The sequence below is a fragment of the Aythya ferina genome (assembly GCF_964211825.1).
Source record: "Aythya ferina genome assembly, chromosome: 2".
Classification (NCBI taxonomy): Eukaryota; Metazoa; Chordata; class Aves; order Anseriformes; family Anatidae; genus Aythya; species Aythya ferina.
This window is the reverse complement of record NC_140297.1, coordinates 6,217,841-6,242,013: the sequence shown is the minus strand read 5'-3', so window position 1 is coordinate 6,242,013 and position 24,173 is coordinate 6,217,841. Positions and strand designations below refer to the sequence as shown.

Below are 24,173 nucleotides of genomic sequence, written 5' to 3'. Positions count from 1 at the left end.
TCTGAGCTCTTGAAATGTAAAAAATCAATCCACTTTTACCTAGACCTGGTAGATGCCTAGCTATTTTGCTATTACTTGTGATTTTACCGCAAGAGACAGTGATAGTCCCCTGTATCCATTTAATTTAAAGAGAAAACCTGACACATTACCATAAACCTCTTTCAAGCTCAGCTGTGATCTGCTGAGAAATCTGCAGTGATGGAAGTGTATCAGTATTGGGTGAGACAGGACTTTATGGCTACTCCCACACTAATAAATTAAATGTGCCCAGAAACATTTTCTTATGCTGAGGACAATTGAAGACGATCATCTTGCTCCATATTATTAAACTTCTTCATAGCCTGTGCTGACCACAACATCCCAGGTGGGGCAATCCCTTGCCTGTGAACCTCCTGGTACATCTGCATGGCTGGCTAGCCAAAGGATTCCTGCAGGGCAGGCTTCTACCCCGTAAGAGCATTCCTCAGTTAGAGATCATAATGCAAAAGTGATAATACTCCACAACTGGCTCTAGGAAACAGTTTTAAATAGAAACAAAGCCCCCATACTGAAGACTACACAATCCAACCAGCAGCCCTGTCTTACACATTTATACTCTCTACATCACAGCTACCTCTTTTTTTTTCCAGGTTTTTCTTCTGTTTGCTTGACTGCATACACCAAACTAAAGGCAACAATGCTAACAAAGCAAAGATGCAGCAAAGAAAGCTAATCAGAATTAAATATTTATCACACGCCTTTGCTTCATTCTTAATATTTCAAAAATATACAGGAATGAAAACAATTAATGGGGCAGATGTAATCTTGCAAGCACATACAAAGTCATTTTACCTAACTGTGGGATTAGAGCCATAACTAATTGTTGGATAGCTACATGGCACCCAATGACTCCTTGTGGTACTTAGGGTCTGTCACTTAGGAGGGTGATTTGGGGCAGGAAATTACCATGAAATTCCCCTCACAGACTAAGCATCACATGTACTTGTACTTGCTCCTCTTCCTAACTCAAACCATCCCCATCTCAAACCTCTCTCTTGCACATCTGTCAGGCCAGGATGCATGCTAACTGGCCTTTCATCCATCTCACTCTTTTCCTTCTCAGATATTTGTTCACATCCAGGTTGCACTGGTGGTGCTCAGGACAATCTCTCAGTAGTAGGAAGGGAGACTGTTGTGGAAAGACATGCTGAAGTGGAAATTGTAAGCAATTCCAATTTGCTCATGTTCCCTGTAGCTAGATTTCTTTCTCTCTTGCCTTCTTGCAAAGACCTGACTGTCAGAATTGCTTTGGTGATATGCCATTTTACCAGCAGACTTTGGTTGTTAAAAGCTTGAAATGGTGGTAAAAGAGACCTACTCAGGTTTTTTGGCATCTTCTCGGTTTGGGATTCCACAGATTTTAACCTGATGGAGGTTTAGCGGCACTTTCTCAGAACATCTCTTCAGGGAACAATCCTACACTGACTTGTAGTAAAAGAACGCAGGGAAGGAAAAACTGCTATTTTCCAGGAACGTGACATTTCCAAGTTTCAATGTATCACAGTCATGGGCCATGTTAAAACAGAAGAAATATCCATTAAGGCTTCCAAAGATGTGGAAGTGGTATAAAAGGACAGGCTCCAGGGCATCCAAATTTTTTAGAGACAAGCTTCTATCGGGTTTAACTGAAGCAGGCCACTTCAAATCTCATCCAAATCATGCTGAGCAGCTCCGCTGGCAGGCACTCGAATTCTCATGGGAAAACAGGACTGGAAGGTCTTCTTGGGTCATCAAGTCAACTCCCCTGCTGACAGGCTACTTGTGTTGTTTCCTTCAGAAACAAGCTCCATCTTGCAGGCTGCTGGGAAGTCCTACTAGACAATATCATCTGCTTTTCCACAGGCACCTATTGGTGATTTATCCTCCTCTGTTTTGGGATGAGCTCTGTCCTGTATCTTAAATCACTCTCAGCCCTGCCTAGTTCTGCAGTCCCCTCATCAACTTAATATTCCTGTGCTTTTCCCAGTTTGACTTAATCTGTCTTGAGCATCAGTCATTAAGGGAATACATTGCATGCCCAGTGCTGCAGAGCACTGCAAAACAGAACTGATACTCTCCTTTTTCCTCTGTAATTACCTTTCCTGACACATATTAGAATCGCATTTACCTCTCTAACAGGTGCATGATGTTGTTGGCTCAGTCAAGCAGAGTGGTAAGTATATGTGGGTGTCTACAGCTGAGTTAGCTTCCCAGGATTTCAGGGACAGAAATAGGTACCTTTAGGATCTATTTAATCTGACATATTTTAGGTGTCTTTTTGGTTAAGATAATTTATGACTTCACGGACTCCATTGACCAGGTCCGGCTACAAAGGTAGTCCACCCAGTTATCTCAGATACATATATGTTTTTATTATCCCCTCAAACATCTCCTGTTGATAAGCTACTTGATCATAACATAAATTCTTAAATAGGGCTGAGTGCATGACCTTCCACTTTGTTTTTCATAATTTCATGCATCATACATTAATTCAATGCTAGCAGTTATGTAATCCTTCCTGTAGGATATCTGGGTACGCTAGAAACTGGTGATGCTTTCTAACTGTGTGTTCTAAGAAAATGTCATCAATATTTTTCTGGGTGAATAGCATCATTATTGGACAAAAAAAAAAAAAAAAAGCCTAGGGCTGATCCTAAAAGGGCACTTTAAGTCTTCTGTTTCAACTTTAATTCTAGTAAAACCCTGAAGATCTTCCCTTGTTACGGACTGTACATCCTGGCATGCTTATGACCCTAGGCAGATGGGCACAGATTTAAGTGGTGGCATGTGGGTAGGAGCTGGCTTCATCCAAGCAGGAGGGAGAAGAGTGAAAGGGTGGCTTGGCCAATGTACGTCAGGAGCACGCAGAGAGGTTGGAAGGTTGTTCCTTCTGTGATTGGAGTGTCAGTTTTATTCATGCACGTCATTAGTGCAGTAGTAGTCCCCAGCCATTGCACGCAGGTGTCCCCTGAGAAGTGGCTGGTGTCACATCAGCTGACCCCACAGAGCAAGGGCTGCCTCACTACCCAAACTCCCCTACATCTTCTTAATAATTCTTGTCTCAGTTATTTTCCTTATTAACCTCAGTAACATAAAAGTACACAGGAAATATGTTTAGTCTTTATAAAACTTAACAGTAATCATAATTATTCAGTTAGCAATTTCAAAAGCTCTTATACATGAGAGAGAGACTATTTTATCATTCCCCTGGTTTGGTTTTACCTTCCAAAGCCACTTCAGTGACTTTAAAAATGCCTTCTGATGATAGCAGCAGTATTACTGCGCTAGCTAATTACACAGCATGTAATTTTCCAACTATTCTGTAAAGTTAAATTCTTTAAGGATGATTCAAATATCAGCTTACCATCAGCGTACATTGTTGCATGTAGCGCTACCATGGTCCAAGACATTTTGGGGATATATGAATTCCAGCCAAAGACTTAATACTTAATAAAATTCCTTTCAGCAGTTTAACTGCATTATAACATGAAGTTGCCCAGTGCACTTACTAGTTTCCCATGCTTTTCTTCCACCATTCCTTTGAATTCTACAGTCTACAACTTCCTCGTAAGGGGTTGTCAAGAGGCAGGAGACCTTTTCTCCATTAACACTAGTGACAGGACCCGCGGGAACGGGGTTAAGCTGAGGCAGGGGAAATTTAGGCTGGACGTCAGGAGGGGGTTCTTCACAGAGAGGGTGGTTGCACACTGGAACAGGCTCCCCAGGGAAGTGGTCACTGCACCGAGCCTGTCTGAATTTAAGAAGAGATTGGACTGTGAACTTAGGCACATGGTCTGAACTTTTGGGTAGACCTGTGCGGTGTCAAGAGTTGGACTTGATGATCCTTAAGGGTCCCTTCCAACTCAGGATATTCTATGATTCTATGATTCTATGAATTTCTGTTAGTGAGGCTCAATAAGATCTGCAGACCAAATCACTGAGCTTATCACAGAATCACAATGCTCATAACTCTTCCCATTCCAGTTTGCAGGAAAGAATTAATTAATTAATTTAAATAAATAAATAAATAAATAAATAAATAAATAAGGAGCTTAGAGACGTTAAAGAGCAGGTCTGAAATGCATAGATTTGCACTGGACAGAGCATCCACAGACACTACCAGAAGTAAGGGCATATGCTACAAATAAAAGTATTCAATTGATATGAGTGTGGAACACAGGAAAATGCTGTAGGATTTCCTCCATGCCTGCAGAGACTAAGAAAGAGTTAGAGGTCCAAATGAGATGCAACCTAATAGTGTTCATCTCAGAACTGACTCTTCAAACTCAGAGGAAGAACAAGGAACTCAGCAAGTTAAAAGAGAAAGTGTAGCACAGAACACACCAGAGTTATATGTAAAAATTTAGAGCTGAAGTCTTCTTATTTTAAAGAGTTAGTAGTGCTTTTTGACTACCTGAACTTTTGTCTGATGTTCTTCAGCAAATACGTGAGTTTGTGAATTCAATCCACTCTCACTGAGGAAACTAAGACTTGATGGTGTCAGGGGAGACCTTCTTTCTACCTGCTAATTAACATCATGAAATCTCCATGTAATGTGGTTGGCACTGGATCAGTCTCATGATTCAGATTCTGTTGTTCTTTTCCTATTTGCTTGGTCCTATCAGACCTATGGATCTTTTTATTTTGTTTTGTTTTCCACCCTGAGAGCTTAACTCCTATTCCTATAATAACTCCTATCCACTAGTCTTTGCTGCGTGCTTACAGAACTGCTGGCTGAAAAGTATAAAGCTAGCATTTTTGCTTTCAGCTGACCAGTAACTTCAGATTATCCATGCTGACAGAGTTTTTCAGTATCTAGTTTTACATCTGTCTTTTTTGAGCATGGGAATTTAAATATATGCAGATAATGTTATTGCAATCTCCTCTGAATCAGATTTCATATTTAACAATCTCTACACAATCCCATGAATTTTAATATCTAAGTGAATCAGATGTTGCAAGTTCACCGAGTAATCCACTAATATTTCAAATGATAACGTTTTCTCCAGAATTATTTTCAGGTTTCATCATCATATGCAGAATCCATTGACTAATTGTAAGGGGAGATCAAATATCTGAATTTAGGCTAAACTCCACTAAAAATGCAGAAAGTCATAATTGGCCACAAATCCTCTAATTACACATGAAAAACATGCTGAAACTTGAAGTCAGTGAAAAAAAAATATTCTGCCACTTTGAGTAATCATAACTTAATCTTTTGACTTATATAAAATAAAATAAAAGCTAGAAACTGTAGTTTCCCTTTGCAAATAATATTTTCAGTGAAAATCTAATTATTAAAATTTCATATAAACACAAAAATTATGCTCTTTGTTTTTTAAATAAGCCCCTTCAGGAACTTTTCTATCCCAGGAGCTGAGAACAAAAACACTGGGTACTTAAAAGCAAAACAACCACTAAAAGCAATCGGTAGCAAAACCCAACATTTTTATAGCTGCATCTACTATTAAACAACTCACTACATAAACAGTAAGCCCATTAGAGCCACAATGTCAAAGATGCTCTGTAAGCTGAACGGGAGAAACATTTCCACAATGACTGCAAGCCAGCAAAGCGCTCCATAAGATGTCAACAGGGAAATACAATTCAGCCTTAATAGGTTCAGAGCTTATGTAAGCCATGCTTATGGGATACTCTATTAAAAAAGCAAGCGAGCAAGTGACTTTACTGTAAACATAACCTGCAGCTTCCTAGAACATGCAGGCTAAACACATTTGAAACTCCACTCAGACACCGTGCTAGCTGTAAGGTTCATCTGTTCTGGACCAAAACTGAATAGAAATAAAAATATCTTCATGACAGTTAAGGTGATATTCACTCCTGAAAAGAGATCTGGAATCTCTTAAGTCCCATGAATGCCTTAAGGAATTAAATCATTATAACAAGCCTATGTGCCTTTTTTCTACTAACACATTACCTGTTCTTCTGCAACATAAGCCTCCATTCTTAATTAGCAATGCAACGCTCCCAATTTTGTACTTAGGATGTAAGCAGGTGTCTCTGGGTGAGACCTTGATTCAGCAAATTAAAGCCTCAGAACAACATGAGGTTTGCATTTTCTGGATAAAAAGGTGTCCATTTGCACACACCCAGCAGAAAAGGGAGAAGAAACCATCTGGACAACTCACCACGAGGTTTCCTATCACCATGACCAACAAGAAGACAAGAAGGCACAGGGGCTGCCCAGCCACTTCCATGCAGTCCCACATGGTCTCGATCCACTCCCCGCACAGGATTCGGAAGATAATGAGGAACGAATGGAAGAAATCATTCATGTGCCACCGTGGCAAATTGCCGGTAGTGCTTATCTTCTTAACATTGTCCATGTAACTTTTCCCAAAAAGCTGCATTCCTACCACAGCAAAAATAAAGACGATGATTGCCAGCACAAGGGTGAGGTTCCCAAGGGCACCCACTGAATTCCCGATGATTTTAATGAGCGTATTTAAGGTCGGCCAGGACTTTGCCAATTTGAAGACTCGCAGCTGTGAACAAAACATAAACAACAGTGTCAGTTCACAGAAGCAACAGACACTTCAGCTGCTGAATTATTAAAGTGGTTAAAACATGTGAAACACGTTAAATGCCACAGTACAAGGGGATTTTAGCCACACTTCCCGTTAGCCTCACTGTGTCTATCAATAAAATATCAGTTGTGCTTCTTGGATGAGAATTAAGCATTCAAGGGCTGTACTCTTGCCTTGTTAGGCAGACATGCTTTTAGAGGCTCAGCTCCCTGATATCACGGTGTGGAGGGGATGGAAGGAGGAAGTCTCAGGTATCAATATTTTGTTTTATGTTGCTTTTCCACCTCAAATTAAACAGCCTGACAGACGTCTCGGGGGAAGGGGACTAGGGTTTGATCCTGCAAAGGGAGAAGCAATTCCTCTGTATTTCAGAGCAAGCCTCAGCCTAATGCTGTTAGCTGTTAGCTCCCAGGGTGAAAATCACCTCTGTGCCGAGGATCCCGCAGTCTGGGCACAACCCACATCCCACTTAAGACCTATTTTAAGGATGTAAATGGTTCCTAGTCCTTGCACTGTGTTTTCAACTAAAGGTTTAATTTCAACACCATTGAAGAGGCATTGCTCATAAATTGACAGGAGACTCTCAGGACCCACCAGCAGCAGCAGCAAAAAAAAAATTGCATTTTTGAGCAGTGCATAGAATTTTGGAAAGGAACAAGAAAAGTCTTCCGCTAAATGTAGCCATAAGGGCTTATTTTCCTGGTCTTTCAAGTTATGAAGCCATATCATGGCCAGAATGATTAGCATGGACATCCTGGTACATGAAGTGCAACACAAATGTCAGGCTGGCAAGGAAACTGCTTTTCTGTTCCAATATGCCGACAGTCTCTCATTAATCGAATGCCACTATCCCATGCATAACAAAGGAGCTGACAGCTAAGGAGTTCCGTGAAAGACAGATGCTGTGTTATGCTGATCAGTTCTAGAAAAAAAAAATCACTCCGTGAATAATTCAAAGACATTTTCTTTTGACAACATTTAAAAGAATGGTGGCATGTTTATAACATAATTTTGGAATAACAACTTCCAAAACGACATGTTACTAGCTCTTGCATTTTGTGGGCTATCAATTATCTGCTGATTGTGCTAACAGGTGTACAGGTATAAAATGGCAGATTTTTATTACAAATTGGATCTCAAACATTTTAAGTGTGCTACAAGTACCTGGCACAGCTAGAAGGAATCAAATTATGTTCTCATTTACCCTGATGTAAATCTGGAACAATTCCATTTATCCCGCAGTCTATAATTAGTGTCACATACCGTTCACCGGTTTGCAGCAATTAAAGTCTTTATCGGTGGATGCATTTTTAAGAAAATATGTTGTGTTCATGTCAGAGTTTACACTTAATGCAAGGAGAGGGGTAAAAACAGAATAAGACCGTACCAGTCGAAAGGAGCGTAAAACAGACAGGTTTCCCATGCTGGATAAACCAAGTTCCATCAGGCTCAGTATAACAATTATGCTGTCAAAAATGTTCCAGCCCTGCTGAAAATAGTAGTAAGGGTCAAGGGCAATTACTTTGAAGATCATTTCTGCTGTAAAAATCCCAGTGAAGACCTGCAGAAAGAAAATACAAAGTGAAAACAGCCTTCTAAGCATCCCTCCTTTCTTACAGACTCTCCACAGATAGAGGTGAACACAGCAGAAAGCCAAAAACATTTTACAAGCAAATACTTCATTTTTCACAGATGATTTTTTATCACTGTTACAGCACTGGCTTTGTCTGGTCTTTTCACCATGATGTTTTATAGCGCTGTAAGCACACAACGACGTCTGGGTTCAAGCTCTTGATAAGGATGGACATTTCCATCTCCTTCTGTCGTCTGCAGAGTCTCAGTGGTAAAAAAGAAAGCGTAAAGGTGCCTTTTATAAAGGTTAAATCTATTTATTTCAGTGGAGAAACCTGAATGAATGGAGTGGGAGTGTTAAAGGGGTATTTGGGCTGCCATGTACTGGCTGTATTATCCCTTTTTATATTGTTATTATTAATACCAGGACAGCAAGAGCATCCAGCCATTCTGAGGTTATTGCTGGCAGTGAAGGCGATTAGAAACCCTAATTTGAGCCCTCGTATTTTTTATTTATTTTTTTACAAATAGTCACAGCAGTATTCTTTTCACAGCATCTTGAGAAGACATTGCTTATTTATGACGGGGTTCAAATGTCATATGGTAGAGCTTTTAATTGGAACATTTTTCTTTAAAACAACATATAAATATTACCTATGAGGCAGAGGGAGTGGAGAAGGGGAGGCTGCTGACAGTAAATTAAGTTTTAACAGATTTCTGCAAAGCATCCAAGAGAATCAGATCTTGTCCTCTCATATGCCCTCCTTAAGCACCCATTTAAACACCTGACAGTCAGCTTAAAATGAGAAAATGTGGGCAGCAAGTTGTACATATACTGTTTTATTTCCATTCCCACAGAGCTTTACATTCTGAAAAGCGCTCAGTTCCACTTATATATCAAAGCATATGGTTTTCCATAAAACAGCCAATATCAATGCATTGTGTAGGTCAGAAAAAGGGGGGACCCCAGAGCTGACGTATCAGTAACCTACACTCAAGGAGGAATGTTTTTCACCCTATAAGCTGAGTGTCTGAAGAGCTATCCCAACACAAGTGATCAGCTCTACGCAACAAGACTAAGAAACTCCATGCGGTGTGGAAGGGAAAAGTTAAGGATATATAATTAAGGTATTAGGGAATAAAAATAAAGGATCATTTGAAGGTGTGACTTTTACTCTGCAATGCTTCAGGACTGAATTGATGAGTTCTTCCAAGCAGCTATTTCACACAACTCCTTAAGCAAAATACCTTCTCCTTATCAGGAAAATAATACCTTGGACTGTCATCCTATTGATGCCTCATACCAAGAACCCAATGAAACAGCCTGTCTCTGATTTCTAACTAACCAACAATTTCTGAGTCACAGTGGCTAGAGATACCAGAGATTCCCACCAGAACACCCCAGTTTCCCTGAGGACAGCAAACAAGCCCAAACTGGACAGCTATGAAATTGTATCCAGGGGACTGCCTCGAAACCCACAACACCATGCTGCCTACATTATGCAACCATCTTGCTGCGAAATGACTCAGGAGGATCGCTTTCTTTGCCTGAATCATTTTAATCAATAGTCTTCTGAGAGGGAAATGTCACAGTAAGATAGGAAAATGTCTGAGCCTTCCTGAAGGCATCAAGAGTCGCGTACGTGCACCAGCAACGAATTTCCAACGGTGGTCATCAAATTGCCAGCACCTGGTAACAAGCTATTGTGCTCATACAAGAGGCTGGATGCTGAGTGCAATAAAGGCTGTAAAGAAAAAGAGCAACTCAACATTCCCCTGGTTATGGTTATAAATATGCCACTGCTGATTTGGAGGACGTTATCTTTAAGAAAGCAACCTCTTTTAACTATCATTTCAGCCACTCAGGTTCTAATATTGGATAATAGCATCTCAGTTTCTAAAGAAAAACAAAAATTGGGAAAACCTTGCTCTGTCTACCTATTTCTTCAGTGGTGGCACTGCACAGGAAGATGAGAAGTGAAGACGTCCATGTGCTTGTGAGGCCTTGTGATGGGATTTTAAAATGTTGGTTCCCGTCAGTGATGAGCTAAAGGAGCTTGAAGGCAGCAGGTGCCACACAACTGCACGATGGAGATGGTGCCATCAAAGCAGGTCTCCAGCTCCTGGCAGCCAGACGAAGAATTACTCTCGGAGACAGCAAATTCATATTCCACTCTAATTTCTTTCAGAAGCACTTATTTCGAGGAAAAAATGCCAAAGATCTGCCCTTTTCAGTATCTTCGTCCACCTAATGCTCATGTAATTGCTCAGCGAGGGGTGGATGGGATGGCAGGAGCACAGCCGCTTGGCGCTGGGGCAAGGGAGGCTCTGGCAGTCAGTGGCTTAGGGGAAGCAGGCACCTGGCAGCCTGCCCTGGAGCTGGGGCTGCCCTCCCTTTCATGGGGAATTGCAAAAAAATCACTCAATTCTCATTACAAATGACTTTGTGAAATCCTCTGCAAAATGGAATTACCTTCCTCTGACCTGCTCTACTCAAAACCATTCCTGTTATGTAGGGGTTTAGTAAAATCTGCCAAGGGAGAGCCTCTCCCTAACCCCATCCTGGCATCTCAGCCTGGGGCCAGCTGCCTACTACAAAAAAAAAATTAAAAAAAATCAGGCTGTTTTGCTTATTTTACACCCTAACGCAAATAATCAAAATTAGCTCTAAGCAGTGCTAAGAAACTCAGGGGGAGATGCATGTTTGGGGGGCAACACTTCACAAAATTTCCTTTGCAATTTTCCCCTGTCCTCTGCTCATCGTCTCCATTTCCACCAGTCTCATTGGCAGCTGGCGCAGCCCCGCTCAGGTCTGCAGGAGCCATGCGGGAAGGAGGGCTGCCAGGGGCTGGGGTTTCAGTGCCTGTGGTCTGGCAAAGAGAGCAACTCATCTGCTAAAAGCAGAGCAAGACACATTGACAAGCCAGAGGGAGATATGGCAGCATTGCCACCTGCTCTGAGGGATGATGCTGGATCCAAAGGTGCTTTTTTTGTCATTTGAGAAGTCATCTGAAAAGACCACAAATTGTTGAGCAACATCCCCACACAAGGACTTGCTGCAAAGTGAAGCTGGGTGCAGTCCCGAGGGGTGATTTTCCAAGCTACCCTTATTCACTGCTTACCACTGAGGGGACGAATGCAGGTTTGGAGCAAGGAGAGAAGATCCATGTTTTTGCCTAGCATAACGACAGAGGGAGATCTACCAGGACACAGCAACTGAAAAACTAGAGACAGGTCCCACAGCCTAGGAGAACCTCAACCTGCTTGAGGAGGTCTAGAGCTAAGAATAATGACTAGTGGGAAAAAAACAAACAAACAAATAAACAAACAAACAAAAAACACCACAGAAGAAACCCACCACTAACAGGTTCTGTAACACATATTCTAGAGCAGGTACAAAAAGTCTGATTATTGCTACTACCCACCTAAACCTGCCAGTGTAGGACGTATCTCAATGCAGACATGACATCTGCAGTGTCTCTGCATACTCCCACTATAGTCAATGGCCACTGCAGTCGGTGGCCTTCAGGGCACAGTTCACCTTATCCAAAAGCAAATGTCTTAAAAACATCAGATTAATTGTGCCTTAAAATTGTCCATTTCCCTCCATTGACTTTAAAGGCAACCAGCTCAGACAGAGACTCCTACGCTCTAAATATCTCAAGTTGGGCAAAGTGAATCCCACCTTGAGGGAGCAAAGCCTTTTTTTTTTTTTTTTAATAGAAATAAAGGGTTTTTCTTATCTCTGCTGTGAGCTTCTTGAATACATATTTAGCAGGGTCCACCTTCCCAGGTACTCCAGACTTTCTTCTGGTCCTAGTGTAAATCTCTGCTTCTACCATTAGACTTTAGGGGCAATTCAACCAAATCATAGCTAAATAGCCTATGCCTTTTCCAATACTAATTTTTCTAAAATTAAAAGGATTTTTAACACTAAGTTTTAAACCTGTAAAGCATGGTAGCTTTTAAGCTCAAACTCAGAGGAAGATAATTAAAGAAAAAGCTCTGCTTTTGTAGTGATTGCAGCATTTCAGTGCCCCCCCTGGGTTAACAAATTGTACCACATCGCCTCTGGAAAGGCTTTTCTGCTGTCCCTGCAGCTTGGCTGGGGATCTGTCACTCTGCTTTTCCTTGGAGAAGAGCAGTCTCTGCTTACCTTGCAGCTCTCCCCAGCTGCTTCAGCCTGCACATTAGGAGTTTCCCCTCGGAGCACTGGTCAGAGAGCTTTGCTGTGTGTCCCCTCTGCCCTGGGTTTTGCACAGCTCCTATCACACACATGCATAAGGCAGGGGTACACAGCAGATGTACCTTAGGCACCTTCCTACATACATACCTACCCAAACTACTTTTCCTTCTATGATCTTGCCTTGTTTTTCCATAGCATTTTTAACTTAAAAGTGACTATTAGTCACCAAGAGCTGCTTCCCTAGCATTGTTTTTACAGAAATCACAAATAAACCTCATTAACCTTTTTCTCATCTGATATCCTTAAACTGATACAAATGAGAAACCTGTAAACAGACCAGAAACATGGCTTTTGTGGTCACCAGTAACATTACAACGTGATAGTTTAATGAAAATAGGTTCTAGTCCTTCCTTTGATTCTCCTCACCCCCAGAAGACACGACTGTGTGCCCTTGACATGACATAGGCAAAGCAATGCTGACAGCATGTTAAAAGTGGGTCTTCCCAAGGCCTAAGCCAAAACTTTAAAAAGCAGCAAACATTCTCCTCAGACAGTATTTCACCTTTGCATTCACTTACCAAATTGCCTATGTAAAGCATGTGGTCAAACTCCTTCGTCATCTTATAGTGCTCCAAGGCCATGAAGAGTGTGTTCAGCACAATGCAGAGGGTGATGGTGAGGTCAGTAAATGGGTCCATTACCACAAACTTGACAAATTTCTTGATTAAAAGCCAAAGCGGGCAGCAATCCCAAATGAGAAATTTAACGGCAAAGTGGTTCCAGCACGGAGGACATTTCTGGTGTGATTCCTCAAGCTCTAAGTCACAAGCAGTAAAATAACAGTCAGTGCATGCTGAGTTATATGACAAGGAAACACTTAAAATGACTCACAACTTAGAGGAAGGCCCTTGCATTACCCCAAACTTCTTTCTTTTTATTTTAGGATAAAAATATTTCTATCCTAACAGGCTGGCAGATTACACAATTTGTGTTTTTTGTTGTTTTTTTTTTTTTTTGCCAGTTGATAGCACTTAGCAGACAGCGGCCTATTCTGAAAGTAGGAACCTTTCAAAAGTGTCCCAAGAGAAAAGGAAGACTCACTCCAGACATGCAAGACCTAGTATTACACATAGAATCAGACTTGTACTCTGTGTTCCAGGTTGGAAAGTTCAAGTGGTTAAGAAGAATTCATTTCCAGTTCTCATTTTACAAGTACCTTAAGTAATATCTTTTAAAGAGTTTAAGAGATAAAAGAGATTCAATCCGATATTTAGAGCTGATTTAAGGTCTTAAGAGCTGGTGTATCATTGGTTATCAATAGGATTTCTGTTCTTAATGTCTAATCCAAAAAGGCGTTAAGCATCTGAGTTCTTCTAAAATCAGGGGACTGCATAACTCAGTTTGAAAATGGTACTATAGCTCCAATGTGCTTTTTAAAGGTGCTTTTAAAGTATTAGTTAAAATAGAACATTTATATGTTCATTTTATTTGAGCACAAAAGAAGAGAAATGGCTTTGTAAGTATAATTTGTGTTAAACAGTGAAAAAGAAAAGCCAAACAAGACAGTTAATGTCTGAATGATCATGATTAGTAGAATTGCCTAATGCATTCCTTTTCTGATTCCTTTATGGGCATGGAACGCTGTATAATGGTTTTAGTCTATATAATTAGAACCTGAGCTAATAACAGGAAAACTTCAGCCAACCCTATTATTTCAATCAGTTTATAAGCAGCCTCCTCTCTTAAGCCAGAATGCGTTCTCTCTGCATTTTCACCCATTGGACAACAGAGCTGCAGGGTTAGGTGCCTTCTAGCAAACTTTCAAAATAATGGTTGATATCCTACATGCACACCTGCACTGCTGTGAGATCTCTGGGAGGCAGAATTGTTCCCAAGAGATAGATCTCTCTTTCCAGCCTCCAAACACAGGGTATATTTAGATTAGACATTAGGAAGAAATTCTTCACTCAGAGGGAGATGAGGCCCTGCCCCAGGCTGCCCAGAGGAGCTGTGGCTGCCCCATCCCTGGCAGTGCCCAAGGCCAGGCTGGATATGGCTGGGGGCAGCCTGGGCTGGTGGGAGGGGGCCCTGCCCATGGCAGGGGGTGGCACTGGGTGGGCTTTGGTGTCCCTGCCAACCCAAACCACTCTGTGATAAATGTATACACAGTCTTGTGCTCCACTACCCATCAGCCTTCTGTACATCAAAGTCCATAGGGGAACAAAAAGCTCCCAGACCCAACTTTGATTGTACTGCCAGCACTTTGTCAGGATTTTTACAAGTCTATAGGTAAGACATATTGCCTTCTGTTTAGGAATGACCTGTATTATAAGGGTCATAATAACTCTGTAATACTGTCTTGCAAAACAAAAAGAGCGCAAAAGAAAAACATTAGTGTTTTTCATGCTACTTCCTGCCAATCAATGTTGACTTGGCTTTCAGCTGGGAAACTGAAGGCACATCTTACCTTCCAGGGCACTAGTGATAATGCTGACTGCGCTCACTGCCCTCTGCCTCTGAAAGGGTTCATCTGAGTGGTCCACCGATGGGCGGTGGGGCATTAAAAGCTGCTTCTTGCTTGCCTCGTCTGAGGGAGAGGTCTGTTGAAATGAACACATTGGGTCAGCTGAGTGATAACAGGGGAAGAATGCAAGGCAAATATGGGGTAGCATTTTTTGAAATTGTCTAAGCTTTTTTTTTTTTTCTAAGAAGTCCAAAGCTTACCAATTTCCCAATTAGACATGTGCTGCTGGAGTACTGCTTTTGAAAATGGTACATAGAGCAATTTTAAAAACTTTGCCCTGTTCTTCACCTTTGTGTAAACATGTGAAAGACGCAGGTAAAAATAAAAGGGCACTTCTGACACCAGAGAAACAGCAGTGCTGCTTTACCACACCCTTTGCTAATGAACGAAGCCCTGCTTAATTACATTAATTATACCATTATTTCTGAAATGTGTTAACTGTTAAATTATACTGCTAGAAAAGGAAAAAGGAGCATTGGTAACAGCTCCATTACAGGCCTCTGATATCATACCAAGCCAAATTACTCCCCAACACGTGTTTTTTTCATGCTCTGAAACACTGCCAAATCTGAGGAACATATTGGCATTCTGGTGATCTTTGGTGTCACGGATTCTGAAGCTCCATAATTACAGGAGAATCTCAGTTTCCTTTTTCTCTTTTGGAAGGGAAAGAGAAAAAAATACAAACAAGCAAACAAAAATAAACTCTATTGGTCTCCTGTTTTCAAGGAAAAGCTAAAAAAAAAAAGAAAGAACAACTCAAATACCAGAAGAGAAATAGAACTCCCGAGCTTCCTTTATTTAACATTTCATTTTACATTAGCTGTATGCTTTTTGAAGACTTGGGTTTCTGAAGTCAACCAGAAGCACAGCATAACTGCAGACACACTGTATTTAATACTTTATATCGTCAGCTCACAGCAGCAAGATGTTAAGACTTTTATTATTACGATCCCCCACATCATACAGAGACAAATCCTGCTTGCTTTACTCCTCCAGCTCTCCCAGAGGAAGAAGGAAAGATGGTATTTGTACTGTAAGGATCTGGGAAAGCCATGTTCAACTCTGTTCCTCCACACACACATCCAAGTAAGGATAGTTCTCAAAATAAATGTTTTAACAGCCTTGTCCTGCTCCTCCAAGGATCTGTGAGACACTGTGTAGGCAAAAGAGATGCGCTGTAGATAGAAAGGTCCCAATGGCTCCCAAAATATAGCTCAGGGAAATGTGAAGGGAGAAATCCCTAAGAGGATGAAAACCCCTGGTTTATACAGACGTCAGAGGAACTGCTTTTGCCCCTCTGTAGCCAAATGAGCTACAGGAATTTGATTCAATCTTCTGGATCTTCTCAGATCCCTTGGATCATAAATGGCCCCAACTGCCTTGAGCAGTGCCCAGGATGCCAACCAAGACAGCTCTGCTGCCTGTCGCTGGGACACACACCCAGAAGGTTTCAGGATCCATCTTCTGGGCCACTCCTCTATCAAAAGTGTTCTTCAATGGGGATGAAGGAGCACTGAAGCTCTACAAGCTGTCTTTCTGGCGTGTGACTTCTTCAGGGCAGGGGAGATCCCTTTGTCAGGTGGCTGCAAAGGACAAGGCTACTTGGCCACTGGTTGATGCTAAAAATAATTGTCAGGACACTGGTCCCAGGTCACTTTGAAGTACTGAAGATAAAAATAACAATGACTGCAAGACCAGAGAAGAGTAAGGACTTGAAGCAATCACTTAAAACATTAGCTAAGTCCGAAAAGCACTAATGCTTCAAAACTGCTTTTTTTTTTTTTTTTTTTCTCTCCTCAAAATATTCTCTTTTGTTAAAACAATTGGATCATTGTCCACTGAATTACTGATGCAGTTGTATCGAAAGGAGATGGGCAATCAGAGCCTATTCAAAAAGACTTTCACTTGTGCAGTGCAGAACAAGAAATCACTCTATGCTTGGCTTAGGAGCTGGGGAAACCAGAAACGATGTTTCAGATGCATTAGTTCACTTGATTCCCTTCACCTCAAAAATGTCCAATAACAAACAAAGAAGCAACAAATATTTTATTAATGAAGACAGCATTTACCAAATTGCATAACCTTTCACACCCACTTACAGTACAAAGCAAATACATAGGAGTGAAATGAAATACCAAGAAAAGGAAAAATTTCCAAGGGAAACATATTTTTAAGTAGAGTAATAATAATAATAATAATAATAATAATAATAATAATAATAATAATAATAGTCAAAACTAAGAAAAGCAACAAAAAAGCCCGGTGAAAAAGCAACCCTTCTGCCATTTCCCTCTGTCTGTAGAAGGAAGCACAAGAAATTCTCAAATTCCTCTGGATGATCTAACTCGTTTTAAGCTGTTTCATCATCCCATCCCATAGTTTCTCACATATCAATAGAATTTCTTTATACAACCTCGTCCCCAGAAGTGCTGGTTTTCTGTCCGTCAAAAAGGATATTATTTTCCTAGTGATGCATGCAGAAGTGCTTTTAATGAAGCTATAGGCTGGTGGCCTTTACCTGAAAGCCACCTGTTATTCACAAATGCAACACAAAGAAGATTCACTCTGAAAGCAAGAAGTTTTAAGGAAAACATTCAAATTCATTCTCCCTGTTGTAGGATTCAGCTAAAACAGTTTAAGTGAAGAGCCTAGGTTGAACCTCATCCAGCTGCAGAGCCCATTGCTCCCTGCTCGCAGGACACAGTGCCTGGGCAGGTGATGCAGGGGTGCAGGAATGCTCCCAGGGTCTTCCAGAAGGACGTGGTCTCTTTCATAATATAGCTGTTAATCTTTTGTGTGGGTGGCTTTTGATTTAGCATAAAGTATTTTTTCCAGAGAATAAAGTTTCCAGATGAATTCCTTAAAATTACTGAAGTACCTTGGGGAAGTTTACGAGCTTGTGTTCTTTGTAATGAATAGATCCATGAGGGGCTTTTATTATTTATTTTAGAACAGAGATAGATAATAGTTGCACAAGGAACTGGCAGTTTTTGCAGTCTGAGATAGAAAGCAGTTCCAGGAACTGGACAAGCACTGCAGCATAAAAGCTATCATCATCACACAGAGACTATATTGAAGCACAATAGTTCATTGTACTTATATGTGTATAAAAATTAAGCAAAAATAACAACAGTCTCTAGAGTTATGCAGGGAGCCTCCACAGCATCCAGATGAGAAACCACAATGGAGTTAAATACAGGCACCTCTAGCAAGATGAGATTATTTGTGTTGCTCCTTGATTGACTGGAAATGTTTCTCCCTTGGATTAGCTCAATTCTATAGGGACAAATATACTATTCAGTAATTTACATGTAAATGAGGATGCATAACACTGCAGAATTATTTTATTCTGAGTGCCCACTGTACTGAGCTGTGTCAAAACTGCTGTGCGAAGATGGGCTTATATGTGGCAGCATTTTAAAGACTACGTTTGGGAACTGGGACAGCTTTAATTTTCCTTATACAGTAAAAATCTTTTCAAGCATAAAAAGAGGTGGACAGGGCACACCATGAACAATGGACCCAGAAAGGCACTAGCAGAAATATTTAATGAGATTGAAGGTGACCATAATAGCGCTCAGCCTTAAAAAGAAGGCATTTAATTTTGCGGATACTCGATTATTTAAAGAGATGCACTGTAAAATGGAGCAGCTTGCAGTATCTGTGTCAAATCTGAATGATTTACTGCAGGTATGGCCTCATTTGGGATGTGCTAAAGCAAAATTTGAAGTGAACAGAAACTTGAGCCACGATGACAGCTCTCTGTGCGGCCACAGCAGAGGGCTAGCTTGCTTCCACCCATATAACTTCTTGGTGGCAATGTTTGCATGACTTATTATGTCGACATTGTCTGAACACAAAACTGCTAACACTTTGCCTTTTCACCAGTCCTTTGGCAAAGCAAGAAGAGGAAAAAAGAAATTTTACCTTGGGGCAGCTGTAAGGTCAAACAAAAAACCTTAAAACAATGTGGTCAGCAAACCGGTTTTCTGCTTAGAGAGAACAAAAAACAAGGCCTCTTCTTTTTATATGAAAAAAAACACAAAACAAAACAAAACAAAAAAACACAAAACAACAACAAAAATATTTCTAAAGAGAACAGATTCTGTCTCCTAAACCCTTAGTTTGGCACCTCATTAAACAGCTTTCCCTTTCTAAGGGCTCACACCCCAGTAGTTTCTCCTGTCATGCAAGAAATACCTGATATTTCTATTTTCCTAAAGGAGAAGAAAAAGTGTGACTGATTCAGGAAAGGCTGGGAGATCCCAGGTAGCCCCAACCTTCCCCTTGCTGCCCATCCCAGAGCCACATCACAGATGGCCCTGCTCTGCTCCTGGGCTGAGGGGTGAGGATGTGACCCAGAGGGAAAGAAGCACTGGGGACCACTGCTGACAGCCAGCTGTCCTCTTCCAGCTGCCTCTTCTAGTCCTGTGTCCATTTCTCTGCCCCTTTGAATCTCCAAATGATTTGGAAAGCTGGGCTAAACTAAAAACCATGTGATTTCCCTGCAAACCTACTGGAATGGCTCCACTTGGCTTTAGGAGGCAAGAGAGGATGGTGTCATGCGTATTTTTTAACCTTCAAAAAAACCTTGAGAACCACAGGTGCTTTACTCATCCCCATCAGATCCCATGGATAAACTGAGCTCTAGATGACAGCTCATTAACTTAATCCAATTCTGTTCAAAAGGATCAGTATCTTGTGAAGGAAGATGTTATTCTAATCTATTAAATAGCTGAGAAACACCAAGACACAACAGAGCAATACATAACTGCAAATAAATACTATGTGGACAAATGGGAACTTTAGCTTGTGCCCTGAAGTTGCTTACATAATGGATGGATTTTGTCTAAGAATGAGGAAAAGTCCAAACCCCCAGCCCAGCAATCATTATGAGTAGTAAAGAAGGAATCATTTTCAAACCTATCAGTCTCAGAGCAAGCAAAAAAAAAAGGGGGGGGGGGGGACTCTAAATGGAGTCACCACATCCAGCTTGCAGCCTATTTACACTGGGTTAAGTCTGGGACCCTGCACACCTCTGAATTGAGTACCTGTTGCTCTTCATAACCATGCAAAGATTGCCTGGCCCAGAGCTCTTTGGAGGGTGTCTGCACACCTCTGAATTGAGCACCTGTTGCTCCTCATAACCACGCAAAGATTGCCTGGCCCAGAGCTCTTTGGGGGGTGTCTGCAGATCACACTTTGATATCACACTCCTTTGCTCTTCATATTATCTCAGCAGGCTTTCTAGCTTGAAAATTGCAGTGTAACCCTTGGTGCCAGCAAGACGCTCCCCAAAAACTCTGTTGCTCCTTCTTTAGCCTCACAGGTGCTCATATGTGTCATGGAAATATCACCAGCTGTAGCACAGTGTGCAGAGACAAATGGGTTCCCTGCAGAAAAAAACACAACATCTGTCCCTCCTCCTGAGGGACATTTCTTGTGCATTGAAGTCCCTGGTGACTTGGTGCAGCTTTGGTGCAGAAGGTGGCCTGGATGGATGCCATTCTGCACAGACCATGTCCGACACAAGCAGCAAATTGCTCACCACTCAGACTACCTCTAGCCAACATGACTGATGGACCAAACACTGAGATTACTTGAATCTTCTCCTGTTTCACTAGCTGTATTTAGGGACTACAGAGAGGAGATGCCTTTTCAGGGAAAGGACTGTTTCTTTGTGTTTTGTTCAGGGAAGACAGAGCAGATACAGCACAGGTCAGTCCTTTTCACCATGGGCTTACACTTGCATAAAACAAATAACAGAGGTTGATGGGGTTAATAAGGTAACTTCAACTTCACCCTGTAACATTTTTCTTCTGCCTCCCCCAAGAGAATATAAAAAGAAGCCAAAACTGCTATGAAAGAACAAAATTAACTTCAAGAGTTTAACAAGAAAATGGCAAAATAATCCAACACAGAGCCCCAGACAGTGTTAATTTATCTCTGAACATGCTGAGGCTTTGGATTTGCTCTTTCCTTCTGCCTGCGCCCCACGGACAGAGCTGCACGTTTGTGCGCAGCGCTTACGGCTCCTGTAGCAAATGCATCTGTACAGCAATGGGCTTCTTGCCAATTAGCTTTTAAGTCCAGCTCACATTTTCTGGCTAGATTAGATACCAGACCTGTTTTTCAGGAGACACAACATCCTTCACATTGCATCACTGAGGGAGCATCTGTTACTATAGTGCCTGGGTGCTATTTCCTAGACGACCAGGGAACTGCCAAGTGAGCTCACCCACCCAGGCCATTTCATTGTCAACATCAGTTTTCAAAAGGCAGTAAACTGGCAAAGGAAAAGAAATGCCAGCAGAGCTCAAAGCCTCCCTGTCACCTCGGGGCCCGATCCTGTAAAATACCAATATTTGCCGTAAAAGGTTGAGTCATGGTTTGTTAAGCTGTCTGACAGCCAGGAGAGCCTCAGCAGCCCACAGAGCTGCTTGCCTTACAGAGGGGAAACCCACTGCTCATCTACGGAAGCCTTTCTACCTTTTTTTTTTTTTTTTAGTAGATACACAGACTCCTCCTTCCATGGTTTCTTGGTTTCTTTAACCTGCAGTTTATTACGTGCCAAGCTACGTTCAACTAAAATCCACCATCTGTATCTGCTGCTCTGCAGTCTAGAGACTGGTCTTCCTTGTCTGTGGAGAGTGCAAATGGGAATACCAAAGTCCTTAAATGAGTGAAAGTGTGAACTTCTGAAAAAGCAGGGACAGCCTCAAAATCACCAACAAAGCAGGTAATTCTCACCCCACCCAGCTTCCTATGCTGGACTCTCCTCCCATTTACAGGGTGAGAGCCTATTTGCAGGGCCACAGGGAGTGCCTGGATAGGTGAGGAAAAAAAAATAAAAATCAGACCAGTGCTTGAAAGGGAAGAAGCTGCCTGGCTCTAGAGAAAAAAGCTACTTCTCAATTTACTGATAATCTGACACCATGGCTGCGATCCATCTCAATTGCCTTTCTTTTCAGGAAATACCTTGCCTAATACATGTTAGAATATCATCTGCTTTCCACCCTCTCAATTTAACCCATTTTTTGGCACGTGGTTACTCTGGATGTATTTCATTTCACCTAACTTAAGACCTATGTAATACAGAGTTTTTGTTGGGGAAAAAAAAAAAAAAAAAAAAAAAAAAAAAAAAAGCACTTTCAGGGACAAAGATTATTCTGATACATTTTAGATCTCTGAGATGAAACAAATCTTGTCTACATCGATGCTAGTGACTAGATTTGCATTGCTTTAAAACTATTGAGTGATGAACTCCAATCTAGGTATCCACATTAAATGAAATAAATTCCCACCACATCAGTCATATTTCAACCTGTCCACTTCGACCTGCCTGTGAAGTAGCTATTTCCAAAATAGCATCCGATGTTTTTCCATGTGCTTAGGAATTTGTGCTTAGGTCTTAATGCTATCAGTCTTAATAGTTTTAATTCCAGCCTTATGAAGTGTAACAGTGGTGCTTCTCAACAAAGATCCTGGAAATCTGCAAAAGGCTTGAAATCTGCTGATGATCTGCTTGTCTGTCCTCTGCATTACTGGAACTCAATGCTTAGTCAGCCCTTCTGGGAACTACCCCTGGACTGTAAGAACAGCCCTCCACAAGCAGCTATACAAAAGACCACAGGTTAGATGCAAACAGAAAGAAATCAGATATTCAATTGGCAAAAGGAATGAACTTAAAAAAATGTCCCTACAAGAAAAGAAAATTCATATTAAACCCAAGATATAGGTATTTGCCTCCAGCCGGTTCTGAAGAACAAGTCTCACCAGAAGCTGTAAACTTATGCTGTGGTGAATGGACATCGGTATGGGAGCTAGCCCGTTGCCTTCCCACCCTGCCTAAGATGGTGTGTTTGGGTTTCTCACTGCAGACTGCATACGGTGTAAATAAATTACAGCAAACTCCAACAACATTCAGAAGGAAACAAGAGCGTGAATCACATACAACAGTCATAAAGTACTCACCAGATCGCCTGTCCCAGGTTTTTCCATAATAACTGGGGGAAGCAGTAACCCTGCAGGAGAAGTAGGGTCTGGGTTGAGTGCCCCGGTGCCTCCTCCTATCAGGGAAACCACACCATTGCAATCCACTGAGCTGTTCCTTTTGCCCGTCTGGGTGTAGTTGGGAGTAGTAGGGTGAGAACTATGGCTCACTTGACTTTGCACGCTCGGACGCCTCCCAGATCTTGGAATTAAGAGAGAGCCCCGGTGGCTTTCATTTTCCCCAGCAGTGCTGATCTCATCATCGGCAAAATCTGTTTCGGAGCCAGTGTCTCTGCCACGGAGTCGGAAACTGAATATGCTTCCGTGGCTGGTTCTGCGCTTCACCAAGTTTGCATTGGGACCATAACTAATGCCAAGGAGAGTCTAGAAACCCCCAGAAAGGAAAAAGGGGAAAGAGAAATAACATTTTGCAACATGTTTTCAGGAGCGAGGAAGGTCTGGGGAGAGCACTAAGTTCCATTTAAAATCAAGTCCTTCAGAGAAAGATTTAATTACATGTATTCAACCTTAGCAAAGTTAAGAGGCTGAATAATCATTCCTAGCCGTTAGGTATTTGTCTAATACTTGACAGTTAAAGATGTACTGAAATAGGAAGGGTCAAGGTGGCATTCGCCCGGTAGCATGATACTTCCTTTGCTTCTACTCCCTCCCCATCTGATAAGTGCCAAAGGACCTGGGAAGGCAGCACAAGGAGTGGAAGACAGGAGCAGGGAAGGGGATCCAGCTCCAGTTTACTGCATTATCACACATCTTCGTAACAGCTGGGGAAGGAACGTTGCGGAGGGAGAACAAGAGATAAAGAAATAGGGCAGGAAATGAACTGCGGGGAGAAATGAGAAGAGGGAAGAAGAAGAAGCAGAATACGACGGAAGAAGGTGATAAAGGAAAAATAAAAATAATAAAAAAAAAAAAAAACAGAAGAGCAAGAAGAGGGATATGGTTTATTAGTTTGTAGAATGATTATTCCAATGCACATAACTGCTTTGAGGGGTAGGTAACCTAGAGTACAGAAGGTTCCTTAACACCTAAATATCACCCTTGATGATCCACTTTGACGTCTGCTAGTGAGATTGCAGCTCTGGCAGAGCATCAGCAAGACGTAGGCAAGCACTAAACACACCTAAACCCTCACAAAGTGAAAAGGATGTTCAGAAAATGCATAAGGAATTCAAGTCTATCCCCTTCCCTCATATCTGTGAGGAGGAAATTAATGGAATAAGAGCATTTAGGCAGGACATACTTTTGATTTTATGACCTGCATAGAATTTTCAGCTTCCTCAGAACTTTTTCATGAACCAAGTATGTATGA

At 41.6% G+C, this 24,173-nt stretch overlaps 1 protein-coding gene across 5 annotated transcripts in view; it reads right to left on the bottom strand.

Moving 5' to 3' along the window:
- LOC311432690 (sodium channel protein type 5 subunit alpha-like) overlaps window positions 1–24,173 on the bottom strand; it is a 206,930-nt gene that overhangs the window by 84,548 nt on the left and 98,209 nt on the right. For all 5 annotated transcript variants that reach the window (XM_084511137.1, XM_084511136.1, XM_084511135.1 and 2 more), the window contains exons 12-16: window positions 22,826–23,227; window positions 14,792–14,924; window positions 12,903–13,141; window positions 7,954–8,127; window positions 6,168–6,524 (exon numbers count right to left, since the gene is read on the bottom strand). In XM_084511137.1, coding sequence (XP_084367263.1) covers window positions 6,168–6,524; window positions 7,954–8,127; window positions 12,903–13,141; window positions 14,792–14,924; window positions 22,826–23,227 — 1,305 coding nt within the window. The remainder of the gene's footprint in view (window positions 1–6,167; window positions 6,525–7,953; window positions 8,128–12,902; window positions 13,142–14,791; window positions 14,925–22,825; window positions 23,228–24,173) is intronic.